The 20,619-nt window shown below is 44.4% G+C and overlaps 4 protein-coding genes across 8 annotated transcripts; 2 read left to right on the forward strand and 2 right to left on the reverse strand.

The window, feature by feature from the left end:
• The first annotated feature begins 1,382 nt into the window (after positions 1–1,382).
• On the forward strand, positions 1,383–12,242 carry LOC6541707 (guanylate cyclase 32E). Of its 5 annotated transcripts, none has more exons than XM_015158981.2 (23): positions 1,383–1,856; positions 6,783–6,916; positions 7,032–7,143; positions 7,494–7,568; positions 7,628–7,735; positions 7,786–7,909; positions 7,969–8,118; positions 8,183–8,291; positions 8,641–8,725; positions 8,815–8,967; positions 9,028–9,180; positions 9,239–9,420; positions 9,480–9,588; positions 9,658–9,724; positions 9,781–9,878; positions 9,932–10,242; positions 10,420–10,589; positions 10,650–10,839; positions 10,899–11,039; positions 11,104–11,296; positions 11,348–11,554; positions 11,611–11,769; positions 11,825–12,242. In XM_015158981.2, the coding sequence occupies exons 1-23, from the start codon at positions 1,695–1,697 to the stop codon at positions 12,200–12,202; spliced, it is 3,570 nt and encodes a 1,189-aa protein (XP_015014467.1). In that variant the 5' UTR covers positions 1,383–1,694; the 3' UTR covers positions 12,203–12,242. The 5 variants fall into 5 exon arrangements, with proteins under 5 accessions (XP_015014467.1, XP_001969856.1, XP_026834465.1 ...); XM_001969820.3 differs by lacking the exon at positions 8,641–8,725 and adding an exon at position 8,442 and having other exon boundaries at positions 11,825–12,202; XM_026978664.1 differs by lacking the exon at positions 8,641–8,725.
• On the forward strand, positions 5,501–6,298 carry LOC26526387. Its single transcript, XM_015160012.2, has one exon. The coding sequence runs from the start codon at positions 5,565–5,567 to the stop codon at positions 6,189–6,191; it is 627 nt and encodes a 208-aa protein (XP_015015498.1). The 5' UTR covers positions 5,501–5,564; the 3' UTR covers positions 6,192–6,298.
• On the reverse strand, positions 12,216–14,643 carry LOC6542662 (homogentisate 1,2-dioxygenase). The gene is made up of 8 exons (XM_001969821.3): positions 14,583–14,643; positions 13,886–14,155; positions 13,639–13,825; positions 13,459–13,579; positions 13,273–13,403; positions 12,933–13,214; positions 12,699–12,880; positions 12,216–12,641 (listed from the first exon to the last, which is right to left on the reverse strand). Exons 1-8 carry the CDS (start codon positions 14,595–14,597, stop codon positions 12,510–12,512), a joined length of 1,320 nt encoding a protein of 439 aa, XP_001969857.1. The 5' UTR covers positions 14,598–14,643; the 3' UTR covers positions 12,216–12,509.
• Positions 14,644–15,023: 380 nt separating this feature from the next.
• LOC6543225 (MPN domain-containing protein CG4751) lies at positions 15,024–20,475 on the reverse strand. Its single transcript, XM_001969822.3, has 6 exons — positions 19,963–20,475; positions 19,545–19,902; positions 19,404–19,491; positions 18,958–19,127; positions 18,645–18,893; positions 15,024–18,573 (listed from the first exon to the last, which is right to left on the reverse strand). Exons 1-6 carry the CDS (start codon positions 20,284–20,286, stop codon positions 15,539–15,541), a joined length of 4,224 nt encoding a protein of 1,407 aa, XP_001969858.1. The 5' UTR covers positions 20,287–20,475; the 3' UTR covers positions 15,024–15,538.
• Positions 20,476–20,619: the final 144 nt, after the last annotated feature.

Here is a 20,619-nt window from a genome sequence, read left to right on the forward strand (position 1 = left end):
TCAGCTTACATGTCGGCTCAACTGGAATCAAATTGTGAGTCGGCGTTGAAATTGAACTTGGATCTTTACGACACGCAGAAAACAAATAGAAGGTGAATATTCAAATACAATGTGAATGAATGGGTGTATGGTTATGGGTGGTATGGTCATGCGATATGCCTAAGTACAGTTACACTTGGCTAAATATGTGTGCTCCTATTTTGTGTACTAAAATGTTTGAGAGCTTTTTCTTAAGAGCTTGTGTTCCTTGCAATGAGTTTAAAATGCTGCACACAAGCATTTATGGCCTTACAACGCTTTTCCGCACTGTATCGCAAATTCATTTGGCAAATTACTTCTCACATGGCATTTTCATCAAAGCCTAGTACAGGTGCTTAGCAAATGATAGCCTGTTTTGGGATGGCCCCTTGAGAGTCCTAATGACATCTCAAATTGGAAATCGAAACCAAAGAATGTAGATATTTGTAAAAACGTAATTACTGTTAAAGGAAAGTACTTTATGCAAAGTAAGTCTCAGGTTCCGCGATGCTCGGTCCCATAAGCCAAAACATTTGCCTTGGATTTCTGTCGAAAACCCACAGCCACCCCTTTGTGGCAAGTTAAGCATGGATTAGGGATTACGTTGAAAAGCTCGAAACTAGCCACCAAAATTCACAGTTCGCTGTCCTTGAACTTCAATTCTACAACGCACCACGATAAAGGGTGTCCTTGCTTTCAAAAGAATATAGGTTAAGCATCGCTTTTTATGCTGTATTTTGTTGTAGGACCTCAAGGTCAAGTTGGGGCTTAAAATGATTTATGCACAATTACGTTCTGAAAACCGTCAACAAACAAAAGTATTAAAAGGCTGCCAGGCCATTAGGCCTGGAAGCCCATACCATGCTACGCAACCCATCCTGGCAACCCAAATCAAAAGACTCTTTCCATAATTGAGTGTCAGACTGCAGGAGGATGTATTATTGCAATTTGGGAATGAAAATTGCCTCGATGATAACCAGGAACAGGAAAAAAAGTGTGCTCCACAGCCGTGATGTTCGGTCAAGTCATCACTGGGGTCAGTCTAAATTTGAAACGAATGATTTTTGGCTGCCAAGAGAAACAAATAAACAAAGTCCTTAGCATCCTGTCGAATTGTCGGACTGTCCAACGGGCCAACCGGCCAACTGGCCAACTGGCCACAGTCGCCCACTTGTCCCGCTCCTGATCCCCGAGGCTCTGCTGATGCTGTCATTCATAGACCACTTAATTCCGGCGCGTCCTGCTGGCCACCCAAAAGACCCACCCACGGCTCCTCTTCGTATCCGGAACCAATGCGAATTCCGCCGAGGCGCACGAAGCACGCAGGCTATAAAAGCAGGACCACGGATAGCACGAACACAGTCTGCGACGGACTACGGGCGTGTTGAATTGCCGGGACGGAGCTCGGAAAAGCGGAGCAACAAGTTGGACCCTCTAGCTGGGATGTACGCACACCGATCGGGATAAACGAGTCGTCGGATTTGACTGGACAAATAAATGACTTCTGCTGTCCGCTGTGGCATCTAGTGCTACCGCGACCATGTGAAAATCCACGAGTTGGATCAAGTGCTCCAAAGTCAGTTTGATACAGTGGGTCGGATTCTGGAACTGTCAGTGGCCGTGTCGGTGTCAGTTGCTTCAGTTGCGTGTGAAATAAAACTTTATTGCCTTTGAGGATGCCAGGTCTGTCCGCCTCCAGCGCTGCATTCTCCTGCATCGTCGTCCTGCTCGGCTGTCAGCGGAGCAATCCTCTGGCCGCCGGAGCCGCCGTCTCCTCCATGCGCCGACTGTCGGATACGATACATATTGGATTCCTAGCTGAATATTCACAGATGCGAGTGAGTGAGCCAGCTGCTAAGGCGGTTTTAAATTCGAGACATACTTGTATTATCCAAATTAATTGTGAATTTCGTCCTGTGGTAACCGTGTATGTGCATGCATAATTCAGCAACCTGCCGCATTTGCAATTCAAATGGCAATCCCACTTTGCAGCACAAGTCAACGCGTCCTGTCCCAAAAATATGCCAACATTTATGGCTCAGCACGATGATTGAAGGGACTGTTCTGTTGCCCTAATCAAACTCATCATGCGTCCCTCGAGGCATTTGACAAAATACTCTAACTGCGCTGTGAATTATAGCTGGTTAAACGGATCAAATAATTTAATGTGGGAAAATGAGTGACAAATATCTAGTTGCTATGTACGAAGTCGTTGAAGTATATTATATATTTTATGTTATTATACCTTTTTGTCGAAATTGTAGGCAAATATAATGTGCCTAGCTTAAATGAAAGTTTCACATACATAAGTTAAAGTGTTTCCTATTCGTACTGGTTCGCCATCCAACTCTTCAACTTGTTGTTTTGATGTTCTGATGTTTTTCGATGAGGATTGACAGCGGCCATCTGATCTGTGATGAATAAAAATAGAGAACAATGGAGATAAATGCATTCCCTTTATATCCCATTGATAGGCCGGTAATCCGTTGAGGGCTATTTTCTTTTATACCAAGCTTAATTGGGACCCGGAAAAGGCAAACTGCTTGTAGTAGTGTGCTCGTGGCTTCCATTTATTTGCCAACGAAATTCGCAGCTTAAAAGCAAATCCATCAAGAGTCCTGCTCCGCTTCATAAATTGCCAAAAGCAGAACGAGTCACATTTCTTGTTGGACCTTTTCGGACATGTGAGATAGCACAAAAATAAGAGTGGATCATAAAATTATGTGCTCTTATTTCTGCCAAAAAAGCTGCCTTTGTCACCTTTTTTATGTGATAAGATACAATTGGATTCAGTTTTATTAAAGCCAGTGTTGCCTTTATTGAGCTCCATTTACATTTCACCAGAAGCTCGCAACTTAAACAATATTTCAACAGCATAAACTGAATAGTGTAAGCCAGCATAGACAGAAATGGGGTAATTTGCCACATATACTTGTGCTTATTTGTCTTGTAAGTCAACTTTTTCATGTAGATGCAGAACCTTTTCTCATTTGTTTTTCTTGTTAGATTTATAATTCCCCTTGGCACAATCACATTCCTGAGTAAATTGGCCTAGAGGGCATCAAAATAAAAATTAATTGGCTATATGGATTGGAAGACAGCGCCTTAATGGATAGAAAAGCAGGAATTTAATCAGCTGAAATAGGATTTATTAAAAACATTTGAACTTTAAATACCTCATTATTTGTATTTTTCGTTATCTACTGTACGGCTCGGAATTCAGAATCCTTCTTAATTTTTTTGAATTTCTACAGTATCAGAACATCAAAAAAATTAGAAAAAAATAAAGGAAAATGAATTTTCAAATTCAATTGCAATTTTTTAGAGTATAGCTTCACAAATATTTAGAGGTATGCCACTTCAAAATCCGATTAAGATAAGTTTAGTTATGGAGTATAAAACTTCAGCCTTGGGACATTTTTTAATTTTTTCGAATTTCTACAACAGAAAAACAAAAAAAAAATTAAATTACAAAAATTTTCTAAATTTAAATGCAACTTTTTAGAGAAATGCTTCACAAATATTTAGAGGCATGCCACTTCAAAATCCGCTTAAGATAAGTTGAGTTATGGAGCTTAGAACTTCAGCCTTGGGACATTTTTTAATTTTTTCGAATTTCTACAACAGAAAAAAAAAAAAAAAATTAAATTACAAAAATTTTCTAAATTTAAATGCAACTTTTTAGAGAAATGCTTCACAAATATTTAGAGGCATGCCACTTCAAAATCCGATTAAGATAATCTAGTATACCGTTTTACTCGACAAGTAACGGGTATAAAAAGGACTCAATGCCTGCACATTTAAATTAATAGGAACCAACTGTAGTTTAAGCCGCATTTCAGCAACTTTTCAGTTTTTCAGTTACTATGACAGCTTCATAAGAAATTCATATTCATACACGTATACGAGCATTATATGTGCATTTTGCTCCCTTCTTAATAAAGGGAAGTATAGGGCAAAGGAGCAATTTAATTTAAAAATGTATAAAAAAGGGACACATTTTCAAGAAGTTCATGACACAAACTACAATAGCCGTCTTAATTGCAATATGTTTAATTTTGTTCAATATAATTAATGAGGTTTATAATGATACTGAGATCCATAATCATGATTATTCATGATAAGCATGTTAATTAATGTTAATGTTAATGTTAATAATGTACATGTTAATTAATATAGATTGGTTTTCCTTCGCTTTGGCGTTTTAAGTTTGTTGATATCAATTACTTAATTATTTTGTGATGTTCAGTTTTCATTATTTCAGTTAAATTGCAAAATTCATATCGGAAAAAGGTCATTTACAACATGCGAATGAAATTGCTTGCATTATCTTTACATTTCCAATCAATAGTGTGATAAATGCTGTTTATCACGTAATGTAATGTATCTATAATTGAGAAAAATTAGTATTTCGAAATTGAAGTTCAACGTTATACGCCTCTGTACCGAAAAATAAAATCTGCAACACTTCCGCTGACTTCCCATCATGGGCTTAGAAATGCTCCTTAAGAAAAACTCAATTTAATCTTAAGCAGCTTTTTTATAGAATTCCGAATGTAATATGAAATCGGTTTTGAATTCCCTTAATGAGAGATAAGAGGAGTACTTAAACGGTCTTACAGTTAAACGCTTCAATGTTGTTAATAGCAATAGGATTAAATGACATTCGCAAATGCGCCACGATAATTTATAAATGAAGTCAACCATTGCAAAGCCCAGATAATTTAACAACCCATTTTAACTGAATGAATAATAACTAGCATCGAAATTATCGGGAAAAAACCACAAAAATATTCTGGATTTTAATTGCTCTTATAAACCATTTATGATATTAAACAAAGTGCTTTTATAGGTTATGGTTTTTGGCTCACCAAACTTTAAATTCAAATTTGGATTTGGATATGTTACAAATGTATTTTCTTCAACTTTTTATCTTTATGTGCTCTTAAAACCGCTAGGAACAGCTTATCAAATTCCTAGCGAACATCTTTTGTGCACAGTATTACGTTGCTATAGGCGAAAACTTCAGCATTTTCTCCATCCCCAAAAGAAATTTAAATTTCTTCGTGACAGGCGTGGGGTAAGCTCAAAATCTTTAAATCTGTACGGCAGAATTTTGGCCGAAACACTAAAAGCTTAATTAATCTTGTGAATATGTGGTCGCCCTAATTCCCATTTCCTTTCATTTCGGTTTCCAGGGATTTCGATTGCTTAGCGTTTTGAACCTTTAAGACTTTTTAATGGTATATACGTATGTACATGTGTACATTTCACAGCCTTTTTGAGCTGGGAAAAAATGTGTGCAAACTTTTGGATTTCGATGGGGAAGTAAACTTTTCGATTTAAGAGGGGAAAACTTTTTGAATTTTAAAATTAATTTAACAAGTTTGTGTGGAAATAGGGTTTTTTCTGGGAATCGATCTTTTTCATGTAATCCTCACGGAATTCGCGAAAAATACAAATTTAAACTAGAAGCAGTTTCGGTACCTGTCTGCCAAAATTCCTTTGAAAAAATCCAAATTTTACATTTACCTTGCGTTCCAAAAATGCGTGAATATGTGTCCAACATGGTACGCACGCATCGCTACCTCTGCATTTTCACGGTGCTCCAATTGACCCTAATGCTCTCGATGCTGGAAGTGAAAATCCAAATAGACCAATCGCCGCAGCTCCCACGCCCTTTGACCCGAGTCTACTTGGTGGCCCAACTGGGGGAGCTGGCCTGGAGTCCATTGCTTTCCGGCTTTGCCATGGGCGCTGTGTTCTACGGATACGGCCTGATATACTTGCCCAGCAGCGGACCGCTCGGGGGGTTCTTCTCCAGGCTGCGCACAGCAGGCCTCTCCGTGTGGCAAAAATGCAGTCCCGTGATGCTTGTGCCCTGGAGCATGAAGGTGTCCCAGGGCCTAAGCCTTTTCCCCTGCCACATGTGGGAGTGTCTGGCCCAGGAAGTTTGCTTCGAGGCTGACAATTGTCTGTTGCTCGTCTTCCTGGCTGTTGTGCTGTGGAACTACCTGCTCATCCTGGCCATCACCAGCTTGGTGCTGGCCGTGAGACTCAACCTCCAGATGCTGGCTGCCAGGCACATCGATAACGGAGACCACGAGCTGCGGGCCTACGTCCGGGGAATCAACGATCTGCTCGGCTTTGAGATGATAGTGCTCACCGCATAGGAGGCATTTTCTAAAAATTAACCTCTGTTGTATATGGTAATGTGATATATATCACAAATTTTAAGTCTTATTACGGAACAATATATTACTAAATGAACTGCCTTGAACTGTAGGTATTCAACAATTTTGAGCGCGGAAAGGCAATGTTATCCTGCGCAGTTTATTAATGCAGCAAATGGAATTTTAATAAGCTTTGGTTTCTGCAATTTGAATGCCACTGACGGAACGCAAATATGCAATTCAACAATCTGGAGTTTTATATATAAGAAAACTTTCGGCTTATTAAATTCTTTCTGGTGAATTTCTTTAACTAATTAAGTGAACCAGCTTATTCTTGTGAAATCCCTTCTGTTGCAATTAGTAAAGGACAAGCTTCATTCGCATGTATTATTTATTTTTAAATTAGCTACACCCGTAGTGTACATAATAGTGTTTTGCATTGCTTTGTTGTGCTTAACGTTGGTCCTCCACAACTGGCACAACATGAATAAATTAAGTGTCCTTTGGCGCGGGGAGCACTTCGCGGGTGGCAGGATCTGGTGTTATTATTCACTACTCATCGCTGACTTTAATTGACCCTATTTACATTAGGTGACGCTCGGCGGACTGCCACTTGCCATCGAGGATGTGAACAAGAACCCCAACCTTTTGCCGGGCAAGAAGTTGGCCTTCAAGCCGGTTGACATTGGTCACAAAATGAGCGCCTACCGCGTGAAACCATTGAGGTAATTCATTCGTATGGCATTAAGTTAAGTAGCTGTATCCTGCATGCCATGTTAAATTTCATTCTTTTCCGGTTGCCGTTGCCGCTTCTGTTGCCACTTCCGTTTCCGTTGCCAGGGCGATGACACAGATGCGGGAAGCTGGCGTGACCGCATTCATCGGTCCCGACGAGAGCTGCACCACGGAGGCGCTGCTGGCCTCCGCCTGGAACACACCAATGCTTTCCTTCGTTAGTAGACCCATTACTCGAATCTGGGTCACAGGTGTTCAATTCGAGAGCAGAGCGCCTTGCCCTTTACTTATGAAGATAGCTCTTGCTTGGGAGACTGATCCACAATTTATGTGCCCATTGCCATAAAGAAGTGCACCGGAACAAAAGCTATATAACCTGCATTCCTTGAACACAAAAGACACTACACAACTTTAGAGCCCATTTGTTATTTATCCTAGTCCTAGTTTACAAATTCAATTCCTTTCAGGCTAGAACATCATATACTTATTGCTAGATGGTGGGCAATTACACTAGTAATATTCAATCTATCTAGACATCCTACAAAATACCTTTTTTCAATCCCACAGAAATGCTCCGATCCAATTGTCTCCAACAAGAGTACATTTCACACCTTTGCACGAACTTTGGCTCCAGCTTCCAAGGTGAGTTCTTGATTATATCCTACCCAACTGCATTACAAAAAGAAGTTACATGTTTGCAGGTCTCGAAAAGCGTTATCAGCCTACTGAACGCCTTTCATTGGAATAAGTTCTCCATAGTAGTCAGCTCCAAGCCGATTTGGGGCTCGGATGTGGCCCGCGCCATTCAAGTGAGTGTAATGTGAAGAATTTTGCAGCTTATTTAGTGTTTTTGGAACAGGAATTGGCGGAAGCCAGGAACTTCACCATCAGTCACTTTAAATATATTTCGGACTACATACCAACCACCAAGACCCTTTCGCAGATCGATAAAATCATAGAAGAAACATTTGCCACAACTCGCAGTAAGTTGAACTATAAATTGACCCAAGTTTTTAAGTATATCATCGAATCTTCAAAACAGTCTATGTGTTCATTGGGGAGCACATTGCCATGGTGGACTTTGTGCGAGGCCTCCAGAATCGTCGGCTGCTCGAGAGTGGGGACTACATCGTGGTTTCCGTGGACGACGAGATCTACGACTCCAACCGAAGGGTGAACATTATGGAACGTAGTAAGTGAACTGTGCGGATCGGCAGTCCGAGCTAGAATTCTAATGCATGCACTATCTATTCCAGATTATTTAGATCCTTATATTAGAAAAGAAAAGAGCAAATCGCTGGACAAAATCTCATTTCGTTCAGTTATAAAAATAAGCATGACATATCCACAAAACCCCCATATTCGGTAATTTATCTGACTCCTAGTTATCTAACTGTGCGTATTTTTGTTGCGTCTTTCTAGCAATTGTTAATCCATTTTTAAGCTGGTAGTTTTACAATCTCTTGGAGTTTTTCGTTTGGTCAAAGTAGTGCCTAATTTTAAGCATGGGTTTAGCGTATTTTAATAGGAAAAGATAAAGATCTAGAATATAATTAGCTTATTGGCCGTTTCTATACTTGATAATACTAAAGGAATTCAAGAGGATTATTTATGACCATTTCCCTAAATATGTTGAAATCATTTGCATGCTAAATAAATAATTGAAAAAAATATTGAAAGCAGCCTATTAATTTGTATGAACTTATGCTTGCAGCGACATTTGTTCAAAAATAAAAGACTATGCCCGAAAAACCCCATTTCTGGTGCCATATCATCAACGTGTCTTTGACAACATATCGGTAGGAAATCTTCGATTTTTTAAAGCTTTCCCTTATTTCTGAACCATGCGAATTTCAATGGATTTGCTTATTCACTATCATATTTATAGGTGCCCATATATGGCCTACATCTTTACGACAGTGTTATGATCTATGTTCGAGCTATAACAGAAGTTTTAAGACTGGGCGGTGATATATACGACGGAAACTTGGTGATGAGTCACATTTTCAACAGGTCCTACCATTCCATTCAAGGTTTTGATGTAAGTATAGCACTATCGCCTTATTAACCATTTAACCAAACTACCTCTACTATCTTCTAGGTTTACATAGACTCCAATGGCGATGCTGAGGGTAATTACACAGTCATAACCCTGCAAAACGATGTGGGCAGTGGGAGCTCGGTAGGTTCCCTAGCCAAGATGTCCATGCAGCCAGTTGGGTTCTTTGCCTACGACAAGAACTCTGTTATCCCTGTGAGTCAACTAGAACCACTGTATACTAACTACGTAATCACAATATTAAAACCCCCAGGAATTCCGCTACATAAAGACTGATAGACCCATCCAATGGCTGAATGGGCGTCCTCCGCTCGCAGAACCCATATGTGGTTTCCATGGCGAACTGTGTCCCCGGAAGAAACTTGACTGGCGGTACCTGGTTTCAGGTCCACTCTGCGCCCTCGTTGTTGTTGTGGCTTTTGCTCTGCTAATCAAGTATAAATACATGCTTAAAATGTATCAGCGAAAATATATCTAAGTGTATTTCTTTTTAGGCATTACCGGTATGAACAGACTCTGGCAGGTCTCTTGTGGAAAGTGGACATGAAGGATGTGACCGTGATAAATCTTGGCGAATACAACAATCCCACTAATAAGAATATTGTGCGTTACACATTTATAAAATTTATGACCAAACAACTACCCTTTCTGTCTCAAAAACTATTATTTTAGTTCCAAATCTGCCGGCAGAGCATTTTAGTGGTTGGAGAGCCCAACAAAAGGTCCTTTACAAATATAGGTAACCTGATAATAAGCTAAAATAAAATTATTTAATGTATCTCACCCATATCTCAGCTCTATTTCGTGGCAATATTGTGGCCATGAAAAAGATTCACAAAAAAAGCGTAGACATCACGCGATCAATTCGCAAGGAACTGAAATCGATGAGAGAGGTAGGTCAGCCAAATACAATAAAGTATTAAGCATTTTAACAACAATCGTTCAGGTGCGGCATGAGAACATTATCAACTTCATTGGGGCCTCCACGGATCACGGCTCCGTGATCATATTCACCACCTACTGTGCGCGGGGCAGCTTGGAGGACGTGCTGGCCAACGAAGACCTGCATCTGGACCACATGTTCATCTCCTCGCTCGTGTCCGATATCCTCAAGGGAATGATCTACCTGCACGACTCGGAGATAATATCCCATGGCAACCTGCGATCCAGCAACTGCCTCATCGACTCCCGATGGGTGTGCCAAATCTCGGACTTTGGACTGCACGAGCTGAAGGCTGGCCAAGAAGAGCCCAACAAGTAACGATATTTATATTATGGATTTTTCTGTTGTTCGCCACCATTTAGTTTACTTTTGGTTCACAACACCTAGGGAGCACACGGCCATTCTAAGCTTGGAAATCCTTTCATAAAATATAAAAAAGTCATCGGACTCTCCCGATAATACAACACACTCTCGTTTTGTGACGTTTGCAGGAGTGAACTGGAACTGAAACGTGCCCTCTGCATGGCGCCGGAGCTTTTGAGGGACGCCTACCGACCTGGACGCGGATCCCAGAAGGGGGACGTCTATTCCTTTGGGATACTGCTCTACGAGATGATTGGCCGCAAGGGTCCTTGGGGTGACACGACCTACTCAAAAGAGGGTGGGTTTTAACTACCACCATAATAACAATGAATTAAATGTATATGTTGTGCTGCTGCAGAAATAATTCAGTTTGTCAAGTGCCCGGAAATGCTGCAGCACGGCGTATTCCGACCTGCTCTGACGCACACCCACTTGGACATTCCGGACTACATCCGCAAATGCCTGTGCCAGTGCTGGGATGAGGATCCCGAGGTCAGGCCCGATATCAGACTGGTTCGCATGCACTTGAAGGAGCTGCAGGCTGGCTTGTCAGTACCACATTTTGGATAAGACTTTCGTAAGCTAACTCCTTGCATTTCAATTCCAGAAAACCCAATATATTCGACAACATGCTATCGATAATGGAGAAATATGCCTACAATCTGGAGGGCTTGGTTCAGGAGCGAACCAATTTGCTGTACGAAGAGAAGAAGAAAACCGATATGCTCCTTTACCAGATGCTGCCAAGGTGATTGCTGCAATGCTGCTTTAGTTAGGATGCCACTTACCCATTCCAATTCCATCTCCTGCAGACCTGTAGCCGAGCTTCTGAAGCGCGGAGATCCTGTCGAGGCTGAATGCTTCGACTGCGTCACCATATTGTTCAGCGATATAGTGGGATTCACCGAACTCTGCACCACAAGCACGCCCTTCGAGGTGGTGGAGATGCTAAACGACTGGTACACCTGCTGCGACTCGATAATATCCAATTATGACGTCTATAAGGTTTGTTGCCGCTTAGACGGGTGAATATGTGCTCAGGAGTTCCCGTTTCAGGTTGAGACAATTGGAGATGCCTATATGGTTGTGTCCGGACTGCCACTGCAGAATGGAAGTCGTCATGCAGGGGAGATAGCCTCACTGGCCCTCCACCTCTTAGAGACAGTGGGAAATCTCAAGATCCGGCACAAGCCCACCGAGACAGTTCAGCTCCGTATCGGAGTTCACTCAGGTCCTTGTGCAGCAGGCGTAGTGGGCCAGAAGGTACGGAACTCGAACTATATACAATATCTCTGACATACACCTTATCCCTGAATCAGATGCCCAGATATTGCCTTTTCGGGGACACGGTGAACACAGCAAGTCGGATGGAGAGCACTGGTGACTCCATGAGAATTCACATATCCGAAGCCACCTACCAACTGCTCCAGGTAATCGGTAGCTATGTGTGCATCGAAAGGGGTCTGACCAGCATCAAGGTGTGTTTTAATACAAATCAGTCGAATGAGATAATTAACATCAATTTTACATTAGGGCAAGGGCGACATGCGAACCTACTGGCTGGCCAAACGTCAGCATCCGGAGCTTACCCCGGATCTAATTAGCACCGTGGATACGCTGGACACCTACTGCTCCGGGGCACGAGAGAGCATGGAGGCCTCGGCCCACCAATATTGCAGTCCAGCTCCGAATAACTACAGATTGGGGTCCTGCAACTGTGACACCAAGTGCTTATATAGCCGTCGATCGGACGACAATGTGACCAATTCCCATGGAACCTCCGAATTCCCAAAGACAAGCGAGCCCGCGCAGGTCAATTGCAATCAATTGTGTGTTTGCCGATTGAACAGCAGCCAAGTGTTCAGTAATCGAGGTCCCCGATCCGCGCCTAGTATCACATTTAGACTGTAAGAACTCAATTAAATTTATCTTTAGGCTACTTGATCGATGTATATTACTGCCGTTCATTGCGGTTCTTGTATGGCCACATCTCTTTACAATAGTTCTAATTATGATTACAAAAATTCCCAGAAAATATTCCATCACTTTGTAGTTCCATTCGTCCGTCCAGTTACAAAGCTGAGTCTTTCAATTATTTATACTTTACATTAAATCAAATAGGCATTTGGTTTGTCCAAAGGATTTCTCCCAAGCAACAACATTTACCAATAAAATTAAATGTAATTTTATCATAACGCGCTTTCTTCAGTTAAACACCCTAATTTTGAGTTATTTGAAAGTTGTTCTTCAGCGCCTGCCAGCATTCGTAGTACGCGGCATCCAGTTTTTGGCAGGTTTCCTCGCCCCACTTGGTGACGGCCAAACTTAAGGAAGACTCGAACATGAAGGCCTTTAGGGAAATGCAGGCTATTAGACCCTTTCTGAGACTATTAGTTATCCAACCCACCTGAGTGCCCTCGGCCACGCGTTCCGGCACCAGCTTGGCACTCGAGGCACCTTCAAAGCACTTGACATCCGGACCATGTGGCGTCATCATGGAATGGAGGGTCGCTCCTCCTGCTGCAAAGCCATCCTCCTTGGCCTCATACCTGCCCAGAATCAGGCCCATGAACTCGCTCATGCAGTTCCCTAACAACACAGATAGCCATTAGATGGAAATAATGGTACCTTATCCACTTACTGTGGTAGTAGGGTGGCCTGAAGGTGTGCTCCTGCACTGACCAGCGGGGTGGGAAGATCACAAAGTCGGCTATGGCCGTTCCAGCTCTTAGGCTGGGACAAGTGAGCACGGTGAAAATGCTGGGATCGCAATGATCAAAGCTGACCGAGTTGATCACCATGAACTTGGACAGATCGTACTTGAAGGGCACATAGTTGCCGTGCCAAGCAACCACATCAAAGACGGTGTGGTTCTGCTTGGCCACAAAGAGGCCGCCCTGGAATTTGGAAATCACCTGGAAGTCTTTCAAAAACAATTTATATTATTACCACTTTTTAATTTATTACATATCATTATTTACCCTTTACATCGCGATCATCGAACCAGGCCACAGGTGTCTCGAAATCCCTGGGATTGGCCAATCCATTAGCACCAATGGGACCCAAATCAGGCAAAACGAAGTGACCATCATACACCTCCAGGATATAACCCCTATACACGGGTAATGGATGGATTTTAGTGGTCATTATGTAAACTTCTGGCTTACCTAGAAGGAGAATCTACGTGGACTGCAAACCGTATTCCCTGTGGTATAACGCAAATCTCATTTGGCGCCACAGACATCCTTCCGAGCTCTGTGGTTATATCCAGGACTCCTTGCTGGGGCACTAGCACAATGATTCAAAATGTGAGCCAGCTTCAAACAGCCGAGGACTAGAACTATTACCAATCAAAAAGTCGCCGTCGCTGTTGTAGAAGGCCGAACTCTCCATGGAGCCATTGCAGGAGTAAATGTGTATGGCGAGGCCATGACGAGATCTGGGATCTCCCGCTCCACAAACCGTGTGCAAGCCTTCCACAAAGTCCACCCTTTTTCCGTCTTTCGAAAGCAGGTCAAAGGGTTTCCAACGAAGCTAAGCCGTGAATAAAACAACATATATCTGCTTATATTGATACCTAACCATGATAGTCACCTGGTTTGGATTTGGTGGCTGCTCATCCCAGTTTTGCCTGAAGTACTCAGCTCCCTTGAAGGGCTGGAATGGTAGGTGCACGGCAGAGGGCAACTTCCTGTAGAGCCAGGTGCGCACATTCTCCGTCCTGGGAGCAGTGAAGGCGCTACCGGAGAGCTGCTCCGCGTAGAGTTCGTAGGGGCACACTTGAGGTGAGTTCTGTCCCACTGGCAAAGAGCTGGGATACCGCTCGTCCTCTGATGAGAAGTGAGAGCCAAAGCCCGAGAGGTACTATAATGCAAAATAAACCCACTTGAGTAACATTTCTCTTCAAATTTAGAATGCATTTCTTTTCTTGAAAAACCGCCGTATCAATATCAATATTTTGTTAATAAGCACTAGATAAAATGAAATGGAAGATGATAAAATTATTCAAGTCGTTAACTTGTTGTCTTTATAACCAGGCAAGGCACGCACAAATACAACCCGATTAACAAGAATCGGAAAACTATGTGGAATTAACATTTGCACATATTTGCCACGCAATTCATTAGTTTAGAAAACTAACTTGTATAGAAATTTATGTGGAAGATTTGAAAATACATATCATATAAGCATTAGATTTCATATCCTATCTGCACAAAATTTTTTTTAATTGTTCATCACATTTTTTACACCAACACTGAATTTTTATTCATATAATGATAAGAATGATCACCTTGTATTCCGACATGACTGTTCCTCCGGCGGTTTATAAGAGCACTGAAGTTTACGGATCATAGGCGACCCCTCTTTATATATGCTCGATCCAGTCAGGCCACTTGATCTCCGTCGTTGGATGCCGAGTGTTTTGAATACTGGCCGGAGAAACTAGTCCCCGTGCAAAGGCCGGTCCCCTAAAAAGCGGCGAACGATACCAGAGATAAACACCTGCCCCCCAGTTGTTGATGCGTGCGGATTGTTTTGATTTTGTTACCAACTAACTAGAGCCGCAGAACCACTGCAAAGCATACGTGATTCACTTAGCATAGCGGTTATTCTGGTTTAAAAATGGGCTATACTTCTTAAATATAGACGAGCAGTTTTAAAATACGGGCAACAGTATACTGTTGATTTCTTGAGCATCGAACTAAATCGATAGAATATTACACAGATTTTGTAAACTAAGTAACTAGTCGTTTAATTTATTGCGGCAAAGATTCAAAGTTATAGTTAATACGGTAGGCAATACAATACACAGTGATGTGTGCGCTGTCTGTATATTAAAATACTTAAAGTACTTTTATGCGGTAATTAAACCTAAATTAGTAAGAGTACATTAAATTAAACGTTTAAGGACATACAGCGCTCGTGAGGTGAATAAAAGCGGAAATTCACTTGTAGGACTGGCGAAATCTATACGGATGATAATTGTTTCGATTGAGATATGCACGGCATATCCTTGTTGTGAAAAATAATCCAAGGTATACAAAATACATGTTTAGAAATTCATAAACTTAAAAGAAAGGAGACGAACATTTTAAAATAATTGTCCCGGGAGATACTAACTGGGCGATTAAAATGACCGACTCTGGTTTGCTAATGGATGCAACGCGGCATTACGTATGGGAATATATACTGTTGGGAAAATACTGCGACTTCGATTGCGCTGGCAAGGATTCCGATTCAGCCATCCTAGTCGTGCGACAGATTCAAGATATCGTCGGCCATGTTGTTTTTCGGCATCTTGGCCGGCGGCGGTGCAGCCAGATCGGCCACCGAAGCGAATTCCATGCGCTTCTTGGGCACTCCACCGCTGCCGAGCAGCCCTCCTGGCGGTGCCAGCTCTCCGTAGAGGCGGCTTATGTCCGGCGAGGGTCGTCGATGCGAAGAGCTGCTGCTTCCATCGGAGGGAGCTGGCGATGGTGTGTTCGAGGGCACACTCGATATGGCCAGGTCCACGGCACTAAAGTTGTACTTGCCACCAGAGTTGGAGTTGCTGCCTCCGCCGCCGCTACCGCTACTGCTAGCCGACTTTGTGGGCGTCAGGCGCTCCAAAGCTGGTGATGCCGATGATTCCCGGGTACGCGCCGACGAAGGCGTCGTGGATTTGGGTGGTTTCATCATCATGGCCGACAGCGATTCCTGCTGGATCTTGAACAACGCCGATGGAGTCATGAACATATTATTAGCTGCCAGTGTGGTTTTTGACAATGGATCGGGTATGCCGTATTTGCCATGTTGCTGCTGAAAGAAGGCAGCGTAGTCCTGCATTTTTTCCTGCGCCAAGGCATTATAGTATGCTGCTTGATTGGATAGAGATGAGGGTGAAGACATTCCGGAAACCCCAGCGTTGCCCGAGGAGCCTCCCGACTTCATGGCATTTGCTGAGGAGCCAGCTCCCACCACGGCACCCGAGGGTGTGGCAAACAGGGCGTCCAAGTCGGCTGCAGCTTTATTTTGACGATATAGCAATGCCTTGATCTCCGAATCCTGCTTCTCCAGCTGCAGCAACTGATTTAGCATATCGCTCTGAATGTCCTTCTGCTTTTGCTTAGACCCACCTCCGCTCGCTCCTCCTCCGACTCCAACTCCCGATGAGAGTAGAGCGGACAGCTCATTGTGGGCTCCTGCCATGTGCTTGTTGGAGGACATCGCCGCAGCAAATTGGTTGTTGGGATCAAACAACTTGGTGTACGTCTGCAATAGTGCTGTGTAGTCCGCCTGTGCAGCTGCCTGCTGTTGTTGTTGCTGCTGCTGCTGCTGATGTTGCTGCTGTAGCTGTTGCTGCTTCTTGGACGAGCTGCTGTTAGAACTACTACTGGAGGCAGCCTGTGGAGGCGGTGGAATCGAGGCAGCTGCCACTGCTGCCATTTGCTGCTGCAGGAACGCGTTGAGGTCGTTGCTCTGCTTGCTTTGCTGCATGTAAGAGTCATAGCCGAGCAATTTCGATGCCTGAATAAGGTTGTTGTAGTCGGCACTGAGAGCAGCTGCCGCCGCTGCTGCTGGCGAAGATTTCGAGGACTTGCTAGATGAAGAGTTTGAGGATTGACCTCCAGTCAGAGCGTTAGCAGCAGGCACTCCCAGTCCGGCTCCTGTCAGATAGCTGTAGTCAGATCCAAATCCCAAGGTGCCCAGGGTGGTGGCTCCGAGGGCTTCCGCTTGCTGGAGGAGAAGTGCTGCATATTCCGGAGACCGAATGAGCTCGCTCATTTTTAACGGATCGTTTTTAAGTTCATCCAGCTCCTTCATCAATTTCGTTTTATACGAATTGGAAGTTGAGCTGGAGTTCGAGGAGGAAGATGAGGACGAGGACTTCGATGATCGCTCCGACTTGGACTTGCTACTGCTATGGGCGTTGCTGTTTCCACTTCCTCCAATTCCCACGCCCGTGGGCAGCGGCATATTGAAGCTATTCGAGTAGGCAGCCACAGCTGCTGCGACATTGGGGTCATTCAAACCGGACGATGCAGAGGCATTGCTTTGCTTAGATCCACCCACCTTGGCTGCTGCCGCCGCCAACTGGTTTAGAGAGGAGCTGCCGTAATCCTTGCGCTGTTGCTGGAACAGCGCAGCCAAATCGCCTTGAAGGAAATTCGGAGGAAGCTGTCCTGCCAGCTGAGCCAAACTAGCAGCCATCAGATCATTGGCCGTGGGCAGACAAGCGGCAGCGGGAGGCACCAAAGCAGCGGCACCCGCCTCATACTTGTTCGGCGTGATGCTGGGGCTGTTCCGAGCAATATCGCTGACGCTGAACTTGCCCGGACTGGGCGCAGGCGAGTTGCGGGTGCGGGAGGTGGATGCGTGGGACGAGGTATCCGATTTGGCGGGCGACGGTGACGCCCTTACTGGAACCTCAAACTTGGCGGGACTGGCAGAGTTCGATTGGATAGTGATTGGGCTGTCCCTGGGCGAGGCATTCAAAGCGGAAGTCAGGGCCGAAGTCGTCACTGCAGGTGTGATGGCAGGTGGCGCGGTAACTGCGGGGATTTGCGGTGGAAGCAGCTGGTTGGGCGTTGCTGGCAAAACTGGAGCCCCCAAATTGGGCAGCACTGGCGGTAGACTCGTAGGATTGGGCGTGGCAAGAGGCGATAGCATTCGCACCGGGTTCATATTCAGGCCAGACGGCATGCAGAGCTGCTCCTGAAGAGACATCACCTTGAGTTCACTTGCCTTTTGCTCCGCCTGAGCGTTGGATTCCTCCTCAGCCTTGCGCCCACTATCCTCCAAAGCAGCAATAGCTTCACTGAACTGCTCCTCTTTAGGTGGATTTATCTTGATATCGCCGCTTAAGTCCATAAGGACAACAGGTTTGTCTTCCTCCTTTACTTCAAGCTCATCATTGTCGATGATCTTGATGGTCTTGGGTGGAATGAAGTCGTCTTCCTGCTCACAATCCAGCACTGCGCAGATCCAGTTCCACAGCGCTTTATCGCTCTGCTTGGAGGGAAACTTTGGGTAAAGTGTGTTTTTCAGCTTTTCGTTGTAGGTAACGTCGTTGTTATAAATGTTCCGGAACTTGACCATCTCGCTCCGGTACTGCGAGTAGTAGTCCACGCACAGCTGTATCTCAGAGCGCACCTCCTCGGGTATCTCCTTGTCCGGCAGCACGGAATACTGCATCAGCATTGGTCGACCATACTCCATGGACTGCCTGTTCTCGTTAGGCGGAACGATCCAAATACACTTGACCACAGACTCCAGGGTAGGATTCTCATCGTAGTAAGGGGCTGTAAGAATAAAATTATTTTTCGGTTAAGGCTTCAATAGCTTCAAAAGTAGTTGTGCAGATGACACGTACATATAATCAGAGAGACACAGGGCGTATAGGTGAGATCGCTAGCGCCGCGCATTTTGATTTGGTAGTCCAACTGCGCGTCGCAGTCGCGCAACGTGGGTTCCGCCTGAAACTTGGGATGCGAGTGATACCATCCAACCAACAGCAGTTGATCCTGAATCATCATCTTCTGAATATCACGCTCCACTTCGCCGGCTCGCTGGCGATCAAAGCGCGTGCTGCGGCACGGATATGTCTTGGTGATGGATAAAGCTGAAATGAAGAAACATGTAGAAAATGCCTATGTAGTATGAATCGCAAGCCGAGCCGGACTCACTGTGTGTGTTCATGTCCCAGGTGCCACCCAGATAGCCGCACACTTCGCGCACCGTCAAGTGGCAGTGGAAATCGGCCAGCAGGAGGGCAGAGGAGTTGACTGTGATGAGAAAAGGCTGCAGTTTGCCCACCGAAGTAAAGGGCACCGATTCAATCAGCATGTTAGCATCGCTGTGGGTAAAAATAATTAGATTACAAGACTTTCTTAGTTAAATGTATGCTCAAGCTGGATTAAGTCCATTTAAGGTGTTTCCCCTGAGTAAGCCTTTTATAGATATTTCGTCAAATTGCATTAATTTGAAAAATACTTTCAAAAAATATAGTATTTAATAAATTTCGAATTCCTAACAGAAGCTGTTGTTATCAGCCGAAATTGATTGAGACTACTTCTCTATTTTTTTGAAAAACCACCCCCTTAAAAATTCAGGATGCACTTGGTCTACTCACTGAACTACATTGCGATTCGAAACGGTGTTATGTGCGAAAACGGTTCGCTTGACGACAATCTCCGGGGAGTCAGTTTTGCGTTCGGCATCTACAGATTCGATGGAATTAGTAAGGACTATAAAGCAAGTGGACTTTACCTACCCAGATCACAATCATCCAGCGGCGTCTCCTTTTGCAGGGCGCACTTTCGCAGATACGTGTTCTTGTAGGCGTCCAGCTTTTTTCCCTTGTACTTGACTGAGGCCCAGCCGCAGCCGCTCTTTTTCTCCGGATTGATGATCCGCTTACAGTGCATTGCCCAGGCGCTGGGCGTGAGGAATATTGTCTCAGTCTCATGGGATTTGATCTTACCGTCGGCCAGCAGATCGCCAACGAACTTCTGGCCCAGATATTCGATGGTCATTAAACCCAGGCCCGGCTGCAGGACATTGGCAGCCATCAGCGTTTGCAGGGTGACGGTGCGCCCGGTGCCATTAAAGCCCTCGTAGTTCTCCTTGGTCTGAATTGAATCCATAGGAAATATTATATATTTTCAACGAGCTTATGGTATCTTGCTCACCTCGTCGTCGTTGTCCTCGTCGCCAGCATCACTGTCCACATCCTTGTCGCACAGGTTGTCCTCCAGCATGGCCACAGGTGCTGCTCCGTCCAGGGGCGGTGGCCCCGAGTTCGGAGTGGCGTCCACAGCTTCGGTCGTCGCTGGTGCACGCTCCCCCTCCCCCTCTTGCTCCGCATCGCCAACACAATCGTTTGTTATTTGCGGCGGCGGCGGCGGCTGCCCCTCCACCTCACCCTCACCATCGCAGTCTCCCTCGCCATCGGAGCTGCTCACCACCTGGTTCTCGCCCGCCTCGTCCACACCATGTTCCACTCCGTTCTCCATGCGTTCTGGTCGCGTATTTTGTGCAATTCTACGGATATATTACTTTCAAGATACTTAAGTTTTGCGAAAAAAAACTGATGGATGCAGTAAGGTAGCTGCTTTTTCTACCTAGAATACCGAATCCAACGCACGGTCACACTTGCTAGGGTCCATTTGTACCGGTGGAATGGCGTTGCCAGACAGCACATGATTGATATTATATCGGTTATTTATCACCAAAACACAAGGAATGGTTTTATATTTATATATTTATGAATCTTATAACGCATTGAAAATGAATAAGCCATTCGAATAATTTTGTGCTTTTTACCGTTGCTTGTGAAAAGCACAGTC

Source organism: Drosophila erecta, unplaced genomic scaffold, assembly GCF_003286155.1.
Source record: "Drosophila erecta strain 14021-0224.00,06,07 unplaced genomic scaffold, DereRS2 tig00000055-arrow-pilon, whole genome shotgun sequence".
NCBI classification, from domain to species: Eukaryota; Metazoa; Arthropoda; class Insecta; order Diptera; family Drosophilidae; genus Drosophila; species Drosophila erecta.